General features: G+C 44.7%; 1 protein-coding gene across 5 annotated transcripts in view; it reads left to right on the top strand.

Moving 5' to 3' along the window:
• The window catches only part of SETBP1 (SET binding protein 1), a 246,168-nt gene that overhangs the window by 8,647 nt on the left and 217,990 nt on the right, over positions 1-19,531 (top strand). The window contains exon 1 of one of the 5 annotated variants that reach the window (XM_035309241.1): positions 14,166-14,330. The exons of the other annotated variants lie outside the window; for them this stretch is intronic. Coding sequence (XP_035165132.1) covers positions 14,277-14,330 — 54 coding nt within the window. The 5' untranslated portion in view covers positions 14,166-14,276. Of the gene's footprint in view, positions 1-14,165; positions 14,331-19,531 lie in introns of those variants that run through there. 5 annotated transcript variants of the gene reach the window in all.

The following is a 19,531-nucleotide window of genomic DNA, read 5'->3' as shown; positions in this document are numbered from 1 at the left end:
TTGGACCCCTCCTTCTTCCACAAGATCACAACCACTTCCACCCCCGATTCCTTCCCCTTCTTTGCATCGCTGACTGCACATTGCACTTTCCCTCCAGGTTCTCGTGTGCATCCACATCTCTTGCTGGATTACCCCCACGCTATACTCCTCTCCCCGGTGACTTGTGTGCATGATCATCCAATTGCTCAAAGAGCACGATTATTTCCCCTTCGCTAAGGGCATCCCTGCATGAGTCAGCTCTTCCTATTGCAAACCGAACATGGCTTGGGGAGTTGGTGCTTGCTCCCTGCACTGCAGAGGGCTTAGCAAGGAGGAGAAGGCACTTGTGCATCTGCTTGAAGTGCTAGGCTTTGATTTCATGTCTTTTTTTTTTTTTTTTTCTTCTTTGTTTTCCAAAGGAAAATCTTCAGCCTGAGACTGTTTCTGTGCAGGGTTGGTTCCCACCCTTGCTTAGGGAAGCCTTGAGGCTGCTCTAAATGATGCTGGTGGCAGGTCCCTGAGGTGCACAGCAGCAGAAGGAGATGAAGAGTAGGGATGTGGATCTTGGTGTCTGCCCTGGTCATGGGCTAGTAGGAGAGCCCCAGAAATGCCAGCAGAGTGGGGAAGTCTTCTGTAAGTTGTGTTGTGGGGAAGCTGTCTTTTGAGAAGGGGAGAGACCACTTCAGAGCTGCTCTAACAGGCATAAGGCACCTGGTGGTTTTAGTCTTTCTGTACAAGCATTGGGCTGCAGTGTTACACAAAGTCAGCTCTTTGATCCCAGGTTTCTTTTTGGCCAGCTTCTTTCTACCACATTGTTGAAGGCACAAGTGAAGCAGCTGTGTTTTGGTGCCGTCCCACCACAACCATTCCAGGCTCCCTCCCCAAAGGAGAGCAGGAATGATTTTTTTTCAGAAAAACTTAAGAGTTTAGGAGACCTCTTTCACCGTGAGCTGAAAACCGCTCGGGTTCATCTTGGTTCTTGAAGATTCCTGAGATGCCTGGACTAGGAACTGAGTCTTCTTGGGCCTCTGTGTAGTAAACTGGGGGGAGGCAGGTCCCGCATGAAGATGATTCAGCTCTCACTGTGAAGTGTGGGGAGTGCTGGATCCTAGCTCTCACTAGTCCTTCTCCAAAGCCTGTTGAAACAGTGTCTGCCTCACATCATGTCATTCATATCTTGTGACAGGAATAAAGCAGAGTTATTCTTCCCACTTGGTGTTCTGCCTGAGCCAGCTGATCCCCATCTTTCACTGTCTGTCTGCTCCCAAAGAATTGTGACTTTTTTTTTTTTGCATGTAGCCAAGTATTTCTTTAAGAAGCATGCATCTGGCAGCAAAGGGATGGACTGGGGAAATGTGAATGGCTTTTACTGCCTAACATAGAGTGCCAAATGAGGAAGAGTTGCTGTATTTGATTAGCTGCCACATGACCAGGGCTTGTGGAGGCTGTCTGTGTCAAGGACTGGTTTTGTTTTGTAGCAGTCCCTCCCACGGGTGAGTTTCGTTGGCCCTCTGTGACATTTCCTTGTTCCCTCATGCTGCGCCTCTCTCATCAAACCATGACAAAAATGTCCCTTCTGCTACTTTGGGGACTGAGGAGATGCTGCAGGGCTTTAGAGGGAAGGAACAAGAATCAAAAAGGGCAGCTGGGGGTCCGTCTGGAGGTCCTGTGCTTCCCCCTGCTGAACTGCAGGACTGGATGGGTGCTGCTCCCAGCAGCCTCATAAAGGCCTGGCCAAGTCAGTGCATGCTGGTTGTGTTTTGAAAGCACCAGGGCCTCCAGGCTAAAAGAGATGTGCTGGAGACGTGACATACTGGCACATGCATCCAGAGCTGTGAGTCTCTGTGCTGCTTGTGTCTTCATTTGCAGAGGTTTGGGGATGCGCAGGAGTGTCAGGCCTTCATACATTCATTCATGTTCCTCCAGCATCTCCTTTTGCATGCAGTGCTCCCCCCCCCTCCTTCCAGGCATGCCTGACCACAAATACCTTCTGATTTACCTCCAGCTTTTTTCATCTTTACTCTCTCTTTCACACAGATGCACACCCAGCTATTCACCCTCAGGTCAGGTCTAATCCTTCACATGCTTCATTCCCAGATGGGCTCCCTGCTGACCATGTTCCCCTGCATGGTCAGTGGGACTGCATGATGGACTCATCTTGAGTTCATTTTTATGGAAAGAGGGGCTTCATTTGATGCTCTCAGCTTATTATTATTATTTTTTTTCTCTCCTGTGAGCACTGAAATTTGTGAAAGCTGGTTTCAAACCACATTCCTTCTCTGTGGCTTCTATGGTGCCTAATGATGAGTGAACTTATTGGCCCTTCCCTCTTTGGGAGCCCCTCAGAGGTCCTTTTCTTCTGTCCAGATAATTTGAACAAAACTTTTAGAAACAGTGCATCTTAAAGATTTTTGTCAAATTTGAATAAAATTGGTTAAAATACCCTAAAAACCTTGAGGAAAGGGTCATGTAGTCAGGCAAGGAGTCTGTGTCCATTTACATACACAGAAACAGTGTGATCACATTGTCCTTGTTTTCTTAGGAAACCGGTCTAAAAATATCCTGTGTAAACATGCATTGTTTTGTTTTTTAACTCTGAGACTTTTCCAACTCTTGAGACTTAAAATGATTCCATTTGATACGTGACCCCAGAGGACAAGTCCAGTTAGAAAAATTGTATTTTCATAAGAGCATTATTTTCCATTTCTTGCCTTGACCTCTAATGTGAATTAGACCATTGGCACTTAGCTCCTTCATCTCAGGTCACAAAGTGCTATTTGTACGTCATGATTATATTTGGACTCTGGGCTGCAGGCAGTTGTTATCAGGAGAGGGATTCTCAAGCTCTGGTGTGCACACCAGTAACAGGATTTTGCTTCTGAGTAGGCTGCTTGACCTGGGAAAAGTTCAGCTGTGTTGGGGTAGTATCACCCCAAACCGTTCCCTAGAGCTATGGGCTCGCAGAAAGGGCCAGCAGAAGGGCCAGGGTATCTTAACTACAGAAATGAGGTTGCCTATTTAAGATGTGGCCTGGACTGTGGCTTTGTGGAAGCCAGAGTTGCTGAAGATGAGGATGTGGTCATTCAAGATGAACAGTCAATTGCAGCTGTGTTCACAGAGCTAAGTGTGTCTCTGCCAGGTTCGTTTCAAGATGATGCATTGTGTTCCTATTGCAAATCAAAGTCTACTACAGTGGTCCCCGTACGAAGGCAGCAGAAGAGCCTGTCCTCCTGCAAGAAGCCCACAAACTCAGTGGAAACTAAAGCAGGAGAAATGAAAACATCTAGTCTCTTAGTACAGTATGTGAAAGAGACTAATAAGATTAATGACTCAGTCAAGGAATCTGTCACAGGCTGGGGTAACATTCAGCCCTTCTTCATTGTACTGTGGTTGCCTAACCATAACACAACTGAGCCTCCCAGATGGTGGCCTGATCTTAGAGTGCTGGCTTCTGGGAGCCAGTCATCATCTAGTCCCTGACGTGGGGATTTTGTTTCAAAATTATTAGCTCTCTGAATCTTTGGTAGCTTAATGATAAAAAAAAATTATCCCAAAGAAGAGTTAGTGGTTGGTGTAGCAATGGGGGGTTGAAATTCTGGGGCTTGTCTTCAATCAGTTCTTCAATCAGTCAATCTAGATGCTCTTAATGGTTATTTCTGGTCTCTCAGCCCTAAAATGTGGTAAGAGTCAACAAGTCCTCCAGTAAATATTCCTTACTTATCTTCTCATCAGTTTCTCATGGCTCGCTGTCTCACCTGGGTGGCAAGGTTTGTAGAGAGAGATGGTATCTTTTATTGACATCAGTGTTACAACAACTCCACCACTATAAACCTGGGTGGCTCATTGAGGAATTTCAGCGCTTCACAGCCTTGTAGCTTCATGTGAGCCGCTCTTGATCCACACGCTGAAAGATGAGAATCAGCCCCAAGGGGGTTTGCGGGTAATTTTCCCTTGCCCAATGCTCCTGGGAGGAATGCGGTGGCACAAGCAGCCACACCAGAGGCCACAGCCAGCTCTCCTTGATGGCTGCTTGGCTCTGTTTGATGAGGAGAAGGCCAAGCATTGGATGCTTGGATGTGTCACCAGTGATCACACTCTTGCTTCACCATTGGGGCAACGCTGCTTGTTCCCAACCACGTGCTTCTGTAACAAGCTTGGCAAACGCTTCCAAGGAGGATACGTGAGAAATGGTTTCCTCATACTTTTGATGCAGAGTCAACACTAATTCCTAACCTTACTCGTTGTTGTTGTTAGCCTTCATTGCATCCCAGAATATGCTAAAATACTGTCCTGGCTTAGGTAGCTTCACTTGCTGTATTTTCAGGTGGGTTATTTGCTAAAAACTCACAATTAAGGGTAGTAAAAATATATCTGAGGCAGATACTTTCCCACTGGTGAGCAACAGCACTATCAGGGGCTTGATCAGTTGTCATTTCTGCCTCTCCTACCAAAATCTTTTCATCTGTAGGGAGACCCTAAATCAGTATCCTGTGAGGGGTGTACTAGCAGGGAGCTTGAAGGCACTTGTTTTGCCTCATCTTCCAAGGTACCTGGTGCTACTGAATTGATGATGTGCTTTACTACTTAGAGCCCATGTATGTGCAGGTTAGATGGGGATAATTATCATCATGCTTGTTTGCTGACACTTCGCCAGTGCTCAGCTGACTCTTTCCAAAGACAGCCTCTCACTTTCCCTGGAATATTTTTCTTCAATAATTCATGTAATCATTAAGATGAATTCCCTCCAGCATTTTCTCTCTCTTGTCTTAATTCCATTGCATTATTTGTAATTACATTCCTGATCTGAAGGGTGGGGGGGAGCCCGTTTCCTTCTGTGACTACAGCAATGCAATCACCAGAAGAAGACCGTGATGGGAGGGATTGACCTGTCCTTAGGTCACTGACTTGGGGTGTGAGCAGGAGCTGCTATTAGTCACTTAGGTACAGCAATTGCCAACGTGCTTATAGGAATTTGGGAGGCGTGGGGCAGCTCCATGGGAGGGCAGCAGGTCCTTTGCTGCTCCGTGTGCTTCTGTTGGCAGACATGGCACTTGACAAAGTCATGCTTCATCCCTGGAGGCAATACAAGGCTTGGGTGCTTGGGATGAGGAGCCCTTACTTCTGCTTGGGTCACCATTGAAAATAATGGGAATTTAGCTGTTGATGTCACCTAGAAGGCAGAGAAGGTTTCAAAGAAACAGGAGGCTAGCTTGTGATGGACAGCCAAGTCCTCAGCCTGAGTATAAGAGTGACTTACCCTTGGATTTTTGCATCTGCAGGTGTTCCTATTGCTGATGTGTACCTAAGATTTTGCACAGGTTTTGAGTTGTGAATCTCTTTGAAACAAAACAAGGAAGTAGCACAGATGCTAATTCCTGTCTAAATAAGTCTTTTGCTATTATATTGTGAATTTGGCAGCTGAACTTCACTTCCACCTGCTAAAGTATTGGTGTGTGGGACCATCACGAAGTGCTGAAAAGGTGGGATGGAAATCTGAAAACACTCTGTCATTTTTCTGTCTATCTAGCCTGACTTGAGCTAATAAAACTCCACATGAGCCTGTGGGGTATGGCAGCTGTGTGCTGGAGATACAAGTCGACTCAGTCCATCTTGGCCACATGGTTTAATAGGCCGCCGTGAAATCCGTGGGTCAGAGGCCATCCACCATGCCCATCTTTGTCACATCGCAGTGATGTGTATCCTGGCAGGTTTTTCTTTTTGTTCCCTCCCCGGCATGGAAAGAACCATCTGCCGGGTTGGCTTTCAGAAGAATTTTGAAAAATACCAATTTCCTTTTGTTCCAAGAGGAGGGGAGGGTAACAGGACAGAAGGGGGAAGGAGAGCCTGACCTAAAACCAAGCCACTGTTTGCAGGGGTTTTAGAATAGCCCGTATTGTGTTTCCTACTCCCCAAGGAAGGGTTGTCCTCTTTCTTCTTTTCTCTTTGATTCGATTCCCTGCCACTCTGCAAGCGAGTCAGAAGCTGCAGCTGCTGCTGTCAGCTGGGAAGGGAGTCCCCTTGTTTAAAACCTGTGTGTTAATCCTTGGTTAGAAAAAGCAGAAGTGCTTTATGCTCCCCTTCCATTCCCCTGTGCTCCTGCTCTCCTGTAGATTTGCTGCCCGTCCATGGTCTTTTCCACTTTTTTGGGGGTAATTTGTATTTTAAACCCAGTCTCTTGGTAAAATGCAAGTACCTGGGACCATGTAGCTGCCAACAGTGCAAATGCACTACCTGCCTTTCAGGTCATGTCGTGTGGCTAAGAGCTGTTATAGGGACAGCCTGAGAGATTGACTGTAGCGGGGGTACCGAGCGCCGGCGAAAATGTAACAGGTACAAAAGTGACTTTTATAAAAGAATTGAAAATTCAGACAAAGCTCCATAAACAAATAAACCCAAAGACTGGCCAAAGCAACCAGAGCACAGCTAGATTTTGAGCATGAGGAAGGAATCGGTAAGTATGTCAAGTGCTGTGAGGTCAGGGATAAAATTACTGGGGGCTTTGCAAGTAAGGGGAGCAGTTTTCTTGTGGCTGCTGGCACAGATGGATAGAAATGTTTGCTCACTGGGTCTGTGCTTTGTTCACAAGGAAAAGCTGGCAGCCCGGTGGGAGAGAAATTTAAATAGTGAGGTAAAGAGAAAGAAAGATTTGGGCTCTGCCAGATGGAAACAGCCATGCAGGCAGCACCAGGCAGGATACGATGGGTAAATTATAGGCCCGAGAAGCTCAGAAAGGAAGTTGATGCCACAATATTGAAGGGGGAACGTGAAGGGTGTTTGGAAGTTGAAAGGGAATTAAAAGGAAAAAAAAATGATGTTGTCTGCTGCTTTTTATCAAAAATATCATATCTTTCTTAGTGTAACGAACTTCCAACTCTTCAGTTGGAATATATATATCCCAGAGACAGGGAGAAAGGAGTTGGATGATGGATGGCAGCGCCCTACAACTATCCTTTCTGAACATTACCAAACAGCATAAGTTTTCAGTGCCTCCATAAGTGTGTTTTCCATTTTGCAAGTGGAAAACTGAGGCAGAGAGAGGTGTCTTGCCCAAGGCCACAGCAGGGCCATCCCACCTTATGCTGCTCCAATTGCATGTGCTTACCCCTGTGGCTTGATGCACCCATCAGGCTCCCACCTCTGCCCAGCTCTCCCCATCACTGGGGCCACAAGGACCAACTGGGTGCCCCAAGTGTCCTCCCTCTGAAATAGGGTGTCATGGGGGGGCTGCATCCTGGGGACAAGGCTTGCAGGTGGCCAAAAGCTTGCGCTATGCGAGCCCCTTCCCAGCAGATTACCCATGACCTCTGCTCCCCATTTTGGGTAGCGGGAAGGAGCTGGCAGCCGCTGTGCACACGCTCCCCTTCCCAGCCCCTTCCCCGCCGTGGCCCCTCGTTAATAAAGAAGTGTAATTGGGAGCCCTCCCTCCATCCTGTCTGGTGTGAGGCCATTTGTGTGCTGCAGGAGGAGGGGCAGATCCGGTGCTGGGGGGGTGTTAGTAGTTGGGGCCGGGGCCGCCCGGGCGGGATAACTCTTTTGTTTGTTCAAGTAATTTAGGCCTCAGATGTTTTTTATTATTCTTTTTGGTTTTAAATAAATAACAATAAAACATTTTTGATTAGCTCCTGATAAAGGTGTGCTTCTGGTACACAGAAATCTCAATAGCAGAGGGAACAAAATGCAATGGGAAGTGTGAATTCGAGCATTTTTTTATTTCTTAGGTTTGTCAGGAGAGATGCCACTAATTTTTAAACAAAACAACAAAATAAATGATAAAAATGATTTCTGCACTTTGTACAGAGATTTCCCTGTCTCACCCCTGTATGCAGTTGGTGTCTGCAACAGACTAAATCTGGAGCCGAGGGTGGAGGCTGCATAGGTTACTTGAGTGTTACTGCTGTGTTTGCTTTGCATTCGCTCTGTGCAGCCAGCCCGAGGTGAAACATAGGGGAGTTGCTGTCTTTCCCAGCCAATGAATCTCTTTCTGCTTCATACGTACTAGCGCATTGCCTTTGGAGTAGAGACTTTCTATTTTGAGTACCAACACACCAACTTTGCTGTTGAAACAGCTCTCCTATGCCTTCTGATTCTCCATCAGTTTCATTAAACTTTTTTTTTTTTTTTTTTTTTAAATGGGAACAATATGCTAGATAAAATGTAACTAACACTTTCCTATTTCTTTAGCTTCAGTAAAGCTCATCCTTAAACCTTCCCCAGGGGCCTAAACTAAGTTGCAAGTATCTGCTCTGTGATGGGTGGGCTCTGATATTGAAATGCTTGTGTTTCAACTGTGTGAAAGTTGCAGAAAAGTGCACATGGGATAGGCAGATTTTTTTTTTTTTTTTTTTTTTTTAAGATAGAGAATAGGGTAATGGTGTGAAAGAATGAATTAGTTATGGCAAATCTTATTAGTGTCCATTGTAAGCAGAGACATATGGGAGCACTTGCAAAATTATTCCTTGTTTATTCAGCTTCGTAACCGAAGCAAATTTTTTTGCATAGTGTCATTTATTTGGCAACTGGAGGGGTGTGGAAGGTGTGTGTATATGTAGCGGGAAGGGGGGTGGGGAAACACTGTATTGGTATTCCATTAAAACTGATGCTTGGTGCTTTGTTTGTCAGGTTTTGGCAAGGCTTTTTGCTTTGAAAGCCATTCAGAGAGGATCGGAGCAGATGGCAGGGAGATCCTGTTTGTGTTATTTTTGGACATTCCCATTGAAAGTCTCAGATTGTTGTCCTTTTTCCCTCCCTCCCCCAACTCATGTATGTTTTTCTTTCTTTCTTCCTTCCTTTCCCCCTTCCTTCTTGAGAATGTTTTTTAAAAAGTGTATATTAATAATACAGCATCCTCTAAAAGCTGTGTGTTCTGACAAACTAGACTGTGGCCAACTTCTTACTGTCTCCCTACACTCAGAAAAAGTTGCAAGGGGTCCGACTATTCCTGAAGCTGCACTGGGAGAGCAAGTTGGGTAGAGATGGGAAGTAAGGCTGCTGTTTTGGTAGGTTCAGCTCAATAGCAGCGCTTTTTCCTTGTAGATTGGCAGCTCTATCAAGCCCAGGCAGCAAGTTTAGATTGAGGGTCTTTGACAAAAACAACTTTGGTGACTTGTGTGACATGTGCTTTTGACCTCTGTGGTCTTTAAGCCCTTTTGGTGGATAGGGCCAGTTGTAGATAGACTGGAAAACTGAACTATGCCCTGGGTCTTCATGGTGGTCTTCCCATGTCACTGGTGAGATTTGTTGGTCTTAGGCAGTATGGAGGGCTTTTGTTCCACCACATTCTGTGCTCAAATTGTGCTGGGAAGAGAGAACTTCATTGCCTTACATTCCTGTCATAAGCAGTTTTCTTGAGCAGTAATTTAGCTTAATATAACACCGTTGGATATGTCTGCAGAGCGTTTCATGTGGAAACCTTCACTGAAGCCCTTCACAACCTTTGTGCAGGTAATCCAGCAAAACTGAACCTGGTCCAATCAGTTAAAGCACTTGGCTAGCCCTGGTCTATCAGTGCGGATGTGCATACACAAGGAAGATGGGAGGTCTTGGCTGGAATCAGTACCTAAAAGTTCAGGTGATTCACCTGAAGCTCATCCAGATGATTAAATCTCTTAAACTAAGCTGGAAATCTCATGGAAACAAGCTTTCTCATGCTCATTCTGTCAGTGGTTATTCCTAGCTAGAAGCAGATATTTAAATCCCCAAAACTTTACATCAGCTGATATAAGGATGTTTTTACAGAGGAAAAGACTCTACCAGGATTTTAAGCTTTGGCCCAGGAAGCGCAGAAATGCGAGCAAGTGAACTTAGCTGAACTACCCTGACCCTGTAAGACAGTTTGGTTTAGGTTCTGTCTGAGTTCAAGTTGATGATTCATGTCGGTTTTTAGGTTGCTTGAACCCGTATACCCACATCCTCAATTATTTTCTTTCAACCAATGCACTGAGGGAACCCACTTCAGAAAGTCTCTTTTCATTTTTAATTGAGTAAAAACTCACAAGTCTGCCAGCTGCATCGCATCTGAGTTTCAATGCTAGCTGCAGGAGAAGTCTGCATGGATGGTAGCAGGTGACCCAAGACGTGTGATGTCATTTGAAGTTTCACTGGATTTTGGAGGATTTTGCTCAGCAGTGCTGACCTGTATGCCTGCCTTATAAAGTTTGGCAGATCGCTCTTGCTACCCACTGCCCCAGCCTTCCCTTTGGTGGGTGGACCGTGCTGCCTTTCCCTGCGCTGTGCTTGCAGCCCCTGGCAGGGCTTCCCTCGGGGAGCTTCCAGCGATAAGGGCTTTCCTGGTCTGGCACTCTGAAAGCAGAGCCAAGCTACAGCCGCAGACTAGACAAAAGGCAAACTCGACCTACTATTTATGTAGTTACTTAAACATGATTTAACCTAAATAATGCACACTGTGACTTGGCCGGGGGAGGAGAAGAGAGGGGCTTGTTTCTAATGAGCCGGGAGACAGCACAATTAATTACATATGAAAGACAGATAACAGACAGCAAACTGTCTACAGTAGGGAGAAACAAAATACCGATGTGAACAATTAAAGCATCCACGTGACGGAAGGGTCAGCGGTTTCTCATAGAGCGGGTGGCTGGGTACGGCCCCAGGAGAGCGGTGCGGGATGCTCGGGGGGGCAGTGGGGCCGGCATGGGCTTTCTGGGCCATCCACAGTTTCACTGTCAAAGTTGAGCAGGCGCTTCTGAGGCTGACAGGCTGCGCTCTGGGCATTATTTTCATCACATGCGCTTTTGACAGCGGGATTGTTAGCTACTAATCTCAGTGACATGCGAGATGGGGAGAGGAGCGGTCGAGGTGGGAAAAGCAGAGCAAAGGCTCTGGAGACGATTAGATACCTGCCTTGGGATGCTGCAGGCCATGAGGCAAGATGAAGGAAGCTTTTCTTCCTTTTTTTTTTAAAAAAAATATATATATATATATATATATATATTAATTATTCTCATCACCTTCCAGATGTGGAAGCACAAATCTTAGCTGCCAGTACGTAAAGGGGGTTGAATTCTTCAAGAAGCATGGTCAGAGGTTTGCACCTTCTCCTCCCCCTCCCCAACTGCAATATTGGAGCCTGTCATATGTTATCCTTCCTTTCATCCTCCCCTCCCTGCAAGTCTGTCCCGCAGTCAGCCCTTGGCTGTAAAGATTTTAAGGTAAAGGCCGATGGATTAGCTTAAGGAAGGGCCAAAGGTTAAATGAGCAGGGCTAGCAGCAGGCAAAGGGCTACGATTGAAATATTTGCTGAATGCTGACAGGCAACAGAATAGAGGCAGACAAGTGGCAAATTCCTGTTTTCTCTTCTAATTGAGAAAATATTTTGAGTGGTATTCAGTCAGACTGCAAAATGAGACTCTGGGAAAGTCAGCCAGCCGGTCCATACGGGAGGGAGCGGAGGGGAGGACACTTGTCGAAAGACCCCTCCAGCTAAACCTGTTTCCAGAAACTTTTTGCTTATGCTTATGGAAATCCCTGAAGCCTGATGCTTGCAGTTTGCTTGGTCATTTTTCCCATGCGATTGCAATGTCAAAATACTGCTACAGTGAACTCAAAATATCTCCCTAGGAGAATTTGATGCCTTTCTGATTTTATTTTGCTGTAACAGAAGACTTGCTTTTTAAGTCTAGCTTCTTGCATGGTTTGTACTGCTCACAATATTGGCATTAGAGGGGCTTGCATGAAAAATCTGGGTGTCGCTGAGGATCTGGCTATCATCTGTTGGTCAGAAAGTAAATGAGCTGTTTCAGTGCACAGTGTGGTTGAAATCTAGTTGTATCAATAAAACATGACAATCATTCAACCCTTGACTACAACCCCTTTGTGTAGACAATATTTAAGTCAGAATAATGAAGCATTCTTCAATAACTTTCTCAATATGAAATTAGGTTGTGCAGGGAGAAAGGGATTGGGAGCAGCATTTCTCATCGGAGTAGTTCATGGAAAGTAAGGGACATCATGGTGAACATACCCCTCAATTGTGTTTCTCCTGTTGGTAAGGGTGGTGGCATCAGTTTCAGCTGTTGCTTATACAGCCATAAAGTCAAAGCTGGTGCTGATGGAGATACACTCACCTGCACTTTGCCATTAGCAGTGAGGAACCCTGTGGCAGCACTTGCATGATGCCTGCACGTGGGTACAGTCATCACAGTCGTTGTGAAAGTGCAGCACAGGCATTGTGTTGCTCTGCAGCAGGAAACTGAGTCCAAGCAAAGAGAGAAATTTTGTTTGGTGTGTCACAGAAATTTTGTTTGGCTGCACTGACTCCTGCTTCAGCTCAGCACTGCATCTCTCCTGCCTGCTCTCAGACATGGGAAGCTTTGGTGGCACTTGGGAGAAGGGAATTCTATCCAAGTGTGGCCTGATTTGACCAAAAGTACCCCATTGGCCTTTCACACCCTGACATTTCCCTCCAAGGGGCAATTTAATCACTTACATCCCCTCTGCCCTAAGCCTTCTGCCTCACCATTCCCCTAATGTCCCTGCTAAAGCTGAGGATGTCCTGAGAAGGTTTCAATTAACATAATTTCCTTTTACTTAGAAATCTGTGGTTAGTTAAGGAGACAAGCAGAAGGGAAAGAAAGATGTAGGAAGAAGCAGTTCCTTGAGCCAAAAAGCAGCATGAGGGTCAGCAGAGTTTACATTTCTTTCTATATGCTTGTGCCATAAAATCCAGAGACGGGCTTATAAAGTGTTTTTGGAAAACGCCATAGCCGCCAATACAAGCTGCAGTGGAGGAAGGTTTTGGCAGGGCTGTATCCTATTTGTGGCCAGCAAGTTATGTTGCATTTGGTCCCTCAAAGACTTACGCTCCTTAAAGATTCCCAAGAGAAGTTATAAGCTTTTTTTTATAGACAGTATGTGCTTGGCTACAGATGTTAGCATTCATCAACAGGTCCAAAACTTTTCTGTTGTTAAGCAAATGGAAAGAAAGCTTGCCTTGCTTTATGGATCATCTTCAAATGGGGTATGCTGAGGTCTGATTCCCTTCTGTCTGCGTTGTCTTACGCCTGGAGTGTGGATGACCTGGTTAGTAATATTGCTGCTCCTGGGACAAGTCAAGGAACATTTCCAGCTGCACAGCCACAAAGTGTCTGGAGTGTTGGATGTTCAGCATTGCAGACCTGTGTCTTGTTTGGGGAGTCCTTTATTAGGAGCCTTGCGATGGGAATAGACAGCATGTTCACCACCTCACAGTAGGGAAACTGAGGCACTAACAAGCCTCCCTCTGTGTAAATCACTGTATGAAAAAGAGCTGAAAGTGAAGCCCCAGCTCTTTCAGTTACCCAGCCATCCTTCTGCCTTTAAATCATGGGTCTGTCTTGACCTTCCTGTACCCCTCTTGGTTGCTGCCCTGGTTGCACAAGTGAGAACAAAGTGATACTTGTTTGCCTCGTCCAAAAAGCTCACTCAAGCAGGTGATTGTCTTGCCTGCTTTTTCAGTCCCAAAACAAAGTGCTGGAAGTGTTGTCCTGTGATGTAAAACATCCCGTATATTCTCCCAGGACTGAATTTTGCTTTCTGAGTGCGAGTGGCACTGAAAGGAAAAGAGGTCAAAATTGCAGGATACAGGGAATAATTCCCAGGTGCTGAAATTAGGAGAAATGTGAGTGTTACTCGTGGAGTAGGGAGCAAGAGTGCTTTAATGGCTTTAGTTGCAATTGCTAAAGAGCAGGGGGAAAAAAGACAGGATGAAAGTCAATCAAACTCAGCTAATAATAATAATAAACAAAAGTTTTTTTTTTTTTTTTTTTTTTTTTTGTGTGTGTTTGTGTGTATGTGTACGCTGCATTATATTTGCATGAAGATGTAGATCTTAAACTCCAAAGGGGTTTGGGCCTCAATATTCATGTGTATCTAGTATGCAAGCTATGAAACCAGAAACCTATGGGTTTTGGCTTAAAATGAAAATATCAACCATTGAAGTTCCTCTGTTTTGATTTCCCCCTCTGCAAAGGTATATGACAGCACAGGTCATCCTCTATGAAAAAGGAGGTAGTTTCTCAGGTCTAAAATCACTCTGAACACTGAAGTGATGTCTTGTTTCATTTTGTTTGGTCCACTCTAGTTTCTAGTCAAAACTAGAGAAATACGAAGGTTTTTGAGTCAGCGATGCTTTTGGTTTTTGTTTGAATTTGAAGACCCAAAAATGAAAGAAGGGGGGGGAGGGAGACAGGAAATAAAAATTGAAACTAAAAAGGAGACATGAAGAAGCCCAAGACAAATGGAAAGTCTGAGCTTTGCCAGGGTGCCTTCAGCTGTGACGATATGAAGCTTGAGCTAAACTTGGAATGGAGAACTGTACTTCATGCAGCAGAAACAGAAGAGCCTCCCTCAGGGGAATGGTAAGTCTGCCCCCCCATCAAAGTTTTTGTTTTCTAAAATGACGTCCATAATACCAATACCCTTTTTAGGTCTTTTTGCATGGAGAGCCATACTGCTTTAGAAATCAGTTTTCAGGGAAAACTGAGGCTCAGAGCTTTAACCTGAGTTTCCAGAGTCTACTTGTACAGTATATTGCTGTTTCAAACACTTAATTTTCACAATATCCAGGCTAGTGCTATTATCCAGGGTCTTTTACTTAGGCACTCAGGATTTTGTGTTGAGAAGAACCAGCTTCTGACAAGAAGTTTTAAAGCTCACCCAGTTCACAAAGGAATTTTTATTATTATTATTTTTCCCATTGTCCTGCGTGTTTTGTGGTTCTTAGTGGCTCTCTTCTTAAGAAGAGGTTAACAGATCCTCCTGCCAGCCCCAAGATAAAGCGTTTCAGCAAAGCAGTGACTGAAAACAAGTCTGGGTAAATGTCTTGTTTGGGTGTTTGTAACCTGACTCAGCAGCTCAGACCTTGATTTTTATCTTCTCAGTGAGTGGGTGGGTGGGAGAGACAGGTGATAACAGTTCAAAGAAGTAGAGTTTCTAACATCTGGGGCCAAAAGGAGGGATGGTGTTTTACGGTAAGGGATATATACTGTGATATTTCTAATTCAGCTGCTTGCCCCACTTCTGTAGCCTTTTACAGCTAGAATAGTGGCTTATTCATTTCTGTTTCTAACAGGACATTTGTTTGGAATATTTTAGAAATTGTAGATATGCTTAATTGTAAATATGTTTTATCCTTACCCCATTACTCTATTTATTACTTGTGAGGCAAATATGATGGCCGAGTGTAGGTGAAATAACATGGGTGGGAATTGAAGGAAAGGAAAAGTTTGAAGTTTGGTTGGGAATTTCTCCCCCAGACTTTGAATGAAATAAATCATCTCTGTCCCCCCCCCGCCCCTCCCCCACCCAAACAAACAAACATAATTCCTTTTTCAAAAAAATGAAAAGTGTAGAAATCAGAGCATTTTCAGGCTTTGGACATCCACCAGAAAATCTACATTGCTTTTCAGAATTTCATATGAAAATAAAATCGCTTTTTTTGGCTAGATCTGAGTAAGCATAGTTTTTGTTTGTTTGTTTGTTTTAACCAACAGCACTGGAAAACCGGTCCAAATAGAAGATTTATAAGGGTTTGGATTCCTCTGGTGGGTTTGTCTCAGGCCTTTGAAGCCTGGGACCAGGCCCAAGGAGCAGGCCTAAGCCTAATGGCTGCTCACCACTCCAGGGATTCAGGGACTTTTAGCTGTGCTTGGTCTCCATTGCTACAAGCTAGGCTGACTGCTGGCCTTCAGCTCACACACTTGCCACTGACTTGTCTATAATTGACACACTTGCCATTGACTTGTCTATAATTGCCCCAGTTCTGGCAGTTTTAGGTCTGGCTCTTGTGGGGATATGAGGCAAAAGTTCTGTGGCTTTTCTTGCCATTCTTGGCTGGCATGGAGGCTCAGGTCCTGGCTGGCCACCTCTCACATTATATTTCCAGCCTACTGCAACTCAAAGCCATGTTTGTTTATTTTTTTTCCCCTCTCAATTTCCAAACTGGATGCCGGAGCAGCTGATAAAAGGATTTGAGGGAGGACAAAGGGCCTTCAAACTGCCTAAGGGGGGTAAAATGAGATCTGCTGGCTCAGGTGAGCGTTGCTGAGAAGCCCCAGTGCCTGGTGGCATGGTGGCTGTCAGGTGGGGCTCTCAGGGCAGAGGGATTCAGGCCTTCAGGCTGCTCCCACATCTTTCTTGCATTATACTGGCTCTGTAGTTGGGCTTCCTTGGCCAGCCAGACACATCACCAATAGCCCCTGAGTATGTTCTTCCCCTTGACAGCATGGTTAGGCACGATACAGCACTGGGGAAACTCCTCCTTAAAGGTCACAACATCCTTTGGTCTTTGGGAGGCCTACATGGGCAAACATAATCCCTCCAGTTTTGTTCCTAGTGGTCTCGTAATAAATAGTTCCTGCTGGAGGCCGAATGAACAAATCCAGACAAAACAGATCCATCAAGACATGGATCAATGTTTTGATGGCAAAGTTTTTGAAGGTCCAGAGGCTTCGTTGGCATAAATCAAGTATTCATAATTACAGGTGTGCTAGATTACAGATGGTCCCGAAAATGTATGATCTGTGAAGAACCAGAATTTCAAAGTGTCACACCTATATTGTAGTCATGAGAAGAAAACATATTCACTTAACCCACTATGTAGACACAAACTATTTTGGAACCTCGGTATACAAAGTGTAAATTTTATTTATTTATTTATTCTGGGGTATTTAGGTTTTTAAAAGCTCTGGGCAGAGACGTGAAAGGAATCACCTGCTGCAAGCCTGGGAGCAGGCATATTGCAGCATCCACAAGGGCTTTCACTGGCAGCTGCAAAATGGGGAGCATATTTATTCTCTTCACAGGATTAATCTCTTGGTTTTCTGGGAAGCTGGGACCCCATGAGGTGCACAGTGGTCACGAGTCAGCTTGGATACCATAAGCTCAGTGTTGATCACTCCCACATCACAAATCTAAACAAATGACAACAAAAAAGAATCAGAATCACAGAATCATCTAGGTTGGAAGAGACCTCCAAGATCACCCAGTCCAACCTCAGACCTAACGCTAACAAGTCCTCCACTAAACCATATCACTAAGTTAACTAAAGCAAACTAGAAGTACCAGAAATATTCCCTCCTCCCCCTAAATTCTTCCCAGTTTTCCCTGCTCCTCTGATCAGTGCCTTATTATTGACTTTATTTCAGTTCATTGTTGTTATTAAGTGGGGAATTCCTATTTAATGGTGTATTGGACAGATTGTGCTTGACACCATTCTCCTTTCCTTCCATGCTGTTTTCATAGAATAATGTGAGACCATCTTTGAAAAGTCCCCTTTTGTTTAAAAGAAAATCTAACGGAGGAATCAAATTAATTGCTGGCTCTGTGTGCTTTTCTGTTCACTGAAACATCTTCCCATTGTATAGTAAAACTAAATGTAGAGACTCTGGAACTTGACCTGGCAGGTGTCAGATCTTGGGAATATGAATGTTGAGCTGTAGGAAGAGCTTCTGTTCTAGCCACACTGTGGAAGCAATTAGGTAGAGGATGCAGTAAGGTACAAGGGAATGACTCCACGGAGGTGCTTCGTGGTGATGTCATAAACCACAAGAGCAGCATGTGGATCGGTTGGTGATGTCAGCCGAAACCTGCAGTGGAATTTGGCTCCAGGGTGGGAGATGACTTCTCTGACTGTTGTTGCTGTTGCTACTTTTAACGGATCGGTTCCCAAGCTGGAGGCCCTGCTGTGGAGTGGCTACAGCAGTGTTAAAGGAGGAAACATTGCTGTGTTTCAGTTTTAGGTGATCTTCTGCTTTCTATTTCCACTATCACAAAGCATTTTGCATTCACAAAACATCTCTTCCTTTTTAAAAGCTGCAAGTGGGCTGCTTGGATGAGGAAAGAATCATTTGTATCAGTAGGAGCTACAAACACAATTGCTGGAAAAATCAGTGTATCCTTTGCTTTGGAGCACCTGGTGCCACACTGTGCGTGTTACCTACATACCTGTGCAGATGAAGTAGAAAAATGAGGAGCCTAAGCCTATTTCCGTTCAATGGTTGCAAGCAGAGGAATGATCACAAATGGAAAGAATTCACCCTGCTCAGCTGTAGAATCAGGCTGCTATGTGAAAACATAAGCGTGAATCAGAAGGTATGATCAGCAGGCAGAAGCATCCCTTCTCCTCTCTGTTTGTGGAGGACTCAGATGTAGGCACACTGCTAATGGGCTCTTTCCCTAATGGGTTCTGCAGTGACACCTTTCTTTCTGGGAAGCACCTGGGGCTTCGCTGTGCCCGCACGCAAACCCTGCTGCCTTGGGAAGAGGAGGTCTGCTCTTCCTCCCCTCTGCCTCTCCCTGGAGGGGCTTCCCCACCATGATCTCATGGAGCTCTAATGGTAATTTTTGTCATCTCATGGCTCAGTGGTGCCAGGCTTGAGATGAACCAAGTGTATGGCTTTTGATACCTATCTCAGTGAGAGGCACATGTTTTTGCACACACGCTTCCCTACTACCTGCAGTTTGCACTCTGCAGACAAACACAAGCTGAATTCTGCTTCTGTTTCTTGTAGGTAAATACACATGCAACTGGGTAAAAGGACTGGAATGCAGTTAAATTCCTTATCACCACATGCACCAGCCTTTTCAAGTGTAAGCAATGTGTCATTGCAAATTAAGAAAAATAAGCAGTAAAAGCGGTTGCAAATGCAGATTTCTTACTACATTTTAAGAAAACAGCTTTGCAGTTCTCATTTTTAAAAAATTATTTTCCAAGTTAAATTTTGTCCTTTTTGATCTTGAGTTTGTCATTTCCACTTGGAAAACATGCAATTTCTGCTATTCTCATAGCTTTGCTCCCAGACTTTCTCCTGAGCCTGGCAAAAATCTTTGATGGTTGGCCATGCAGTTTCTTGAGCTTCCCTTTTTTCTTTTTCCTTCTAAAATAATCTCTCTGCTCAACAATTTGTAAGTTTTGAAACTTGTGTGTGTTTAGGAAAACAATGTGGAAATAACTGTGTGTTTCAGTACCATTTTGATCTTTTCCTTTTTGATATTTTTTGTTGTTGTTGTTGTTGTTTTTGTTTCCTTCTGATTCTGTAGGATCAAGAGCTTTAGAAATTAGTATGCATCAAAACCAGGGCAGACCTGCAACTCCCCCCACACCCAGCTACATCCTTGCTTATCAGCTTGTGTTGCTGTATTGAAGAAAAAAAGTGATTTGGAAAGTTTAGGAAAACCTTAGCATGTTGTGTTTTGCAGTTTTTTCTTTTATTTTTCTTATTCTCCAGCCTGGGTCTGGAGAGAAGCTCTCCATTTGCCTCCTCTGGCTGGGGATCTCAGTGGGAAGCTCCTTGCTGGAGCACAGTGCCTCCTTGCCAGGGGAGCAGCACATGAGCTGATCCCTCTGAACAGGTTAAATAAACAGGAGTGTGTTTGGGTTAATTGTCACTGGTTCTGCTGCTCTCCATTACTGATCTATCTGGGAGTCTGGCCAAGGAGCAGATGTGAGAGACAGCATCATCACCTCCTTCCTCGTCCTCATTGTGTCTGGCTTTATCCCTCTTCTTCTTCCCCCCTACACTTTTTTTTTTTTTTTTTTTTTTTTTTTTTTTTACCCTAG

The sequence above is a fragment of the Oxyura jamaicensis genome, chromosome Z, assembly GCF_011077185.1.
Source record: "Oxyura jamaicensis isolate SHBP4307 breed ruddy duck chromosome Z, BPBGC_Ojam_1.0, whole genome shotgun sequence".
Lineage (NCBI taxonomy): Eukaryota > Metazoa > Chordata > Aves > Anseriformes > Anatidae > Oxyura > Oxyura jamaicensis.
Note: the sequence above shows the minus strand (reverse complement) of the source record. Positions and strands in the feature narration are given on the sequence as shown.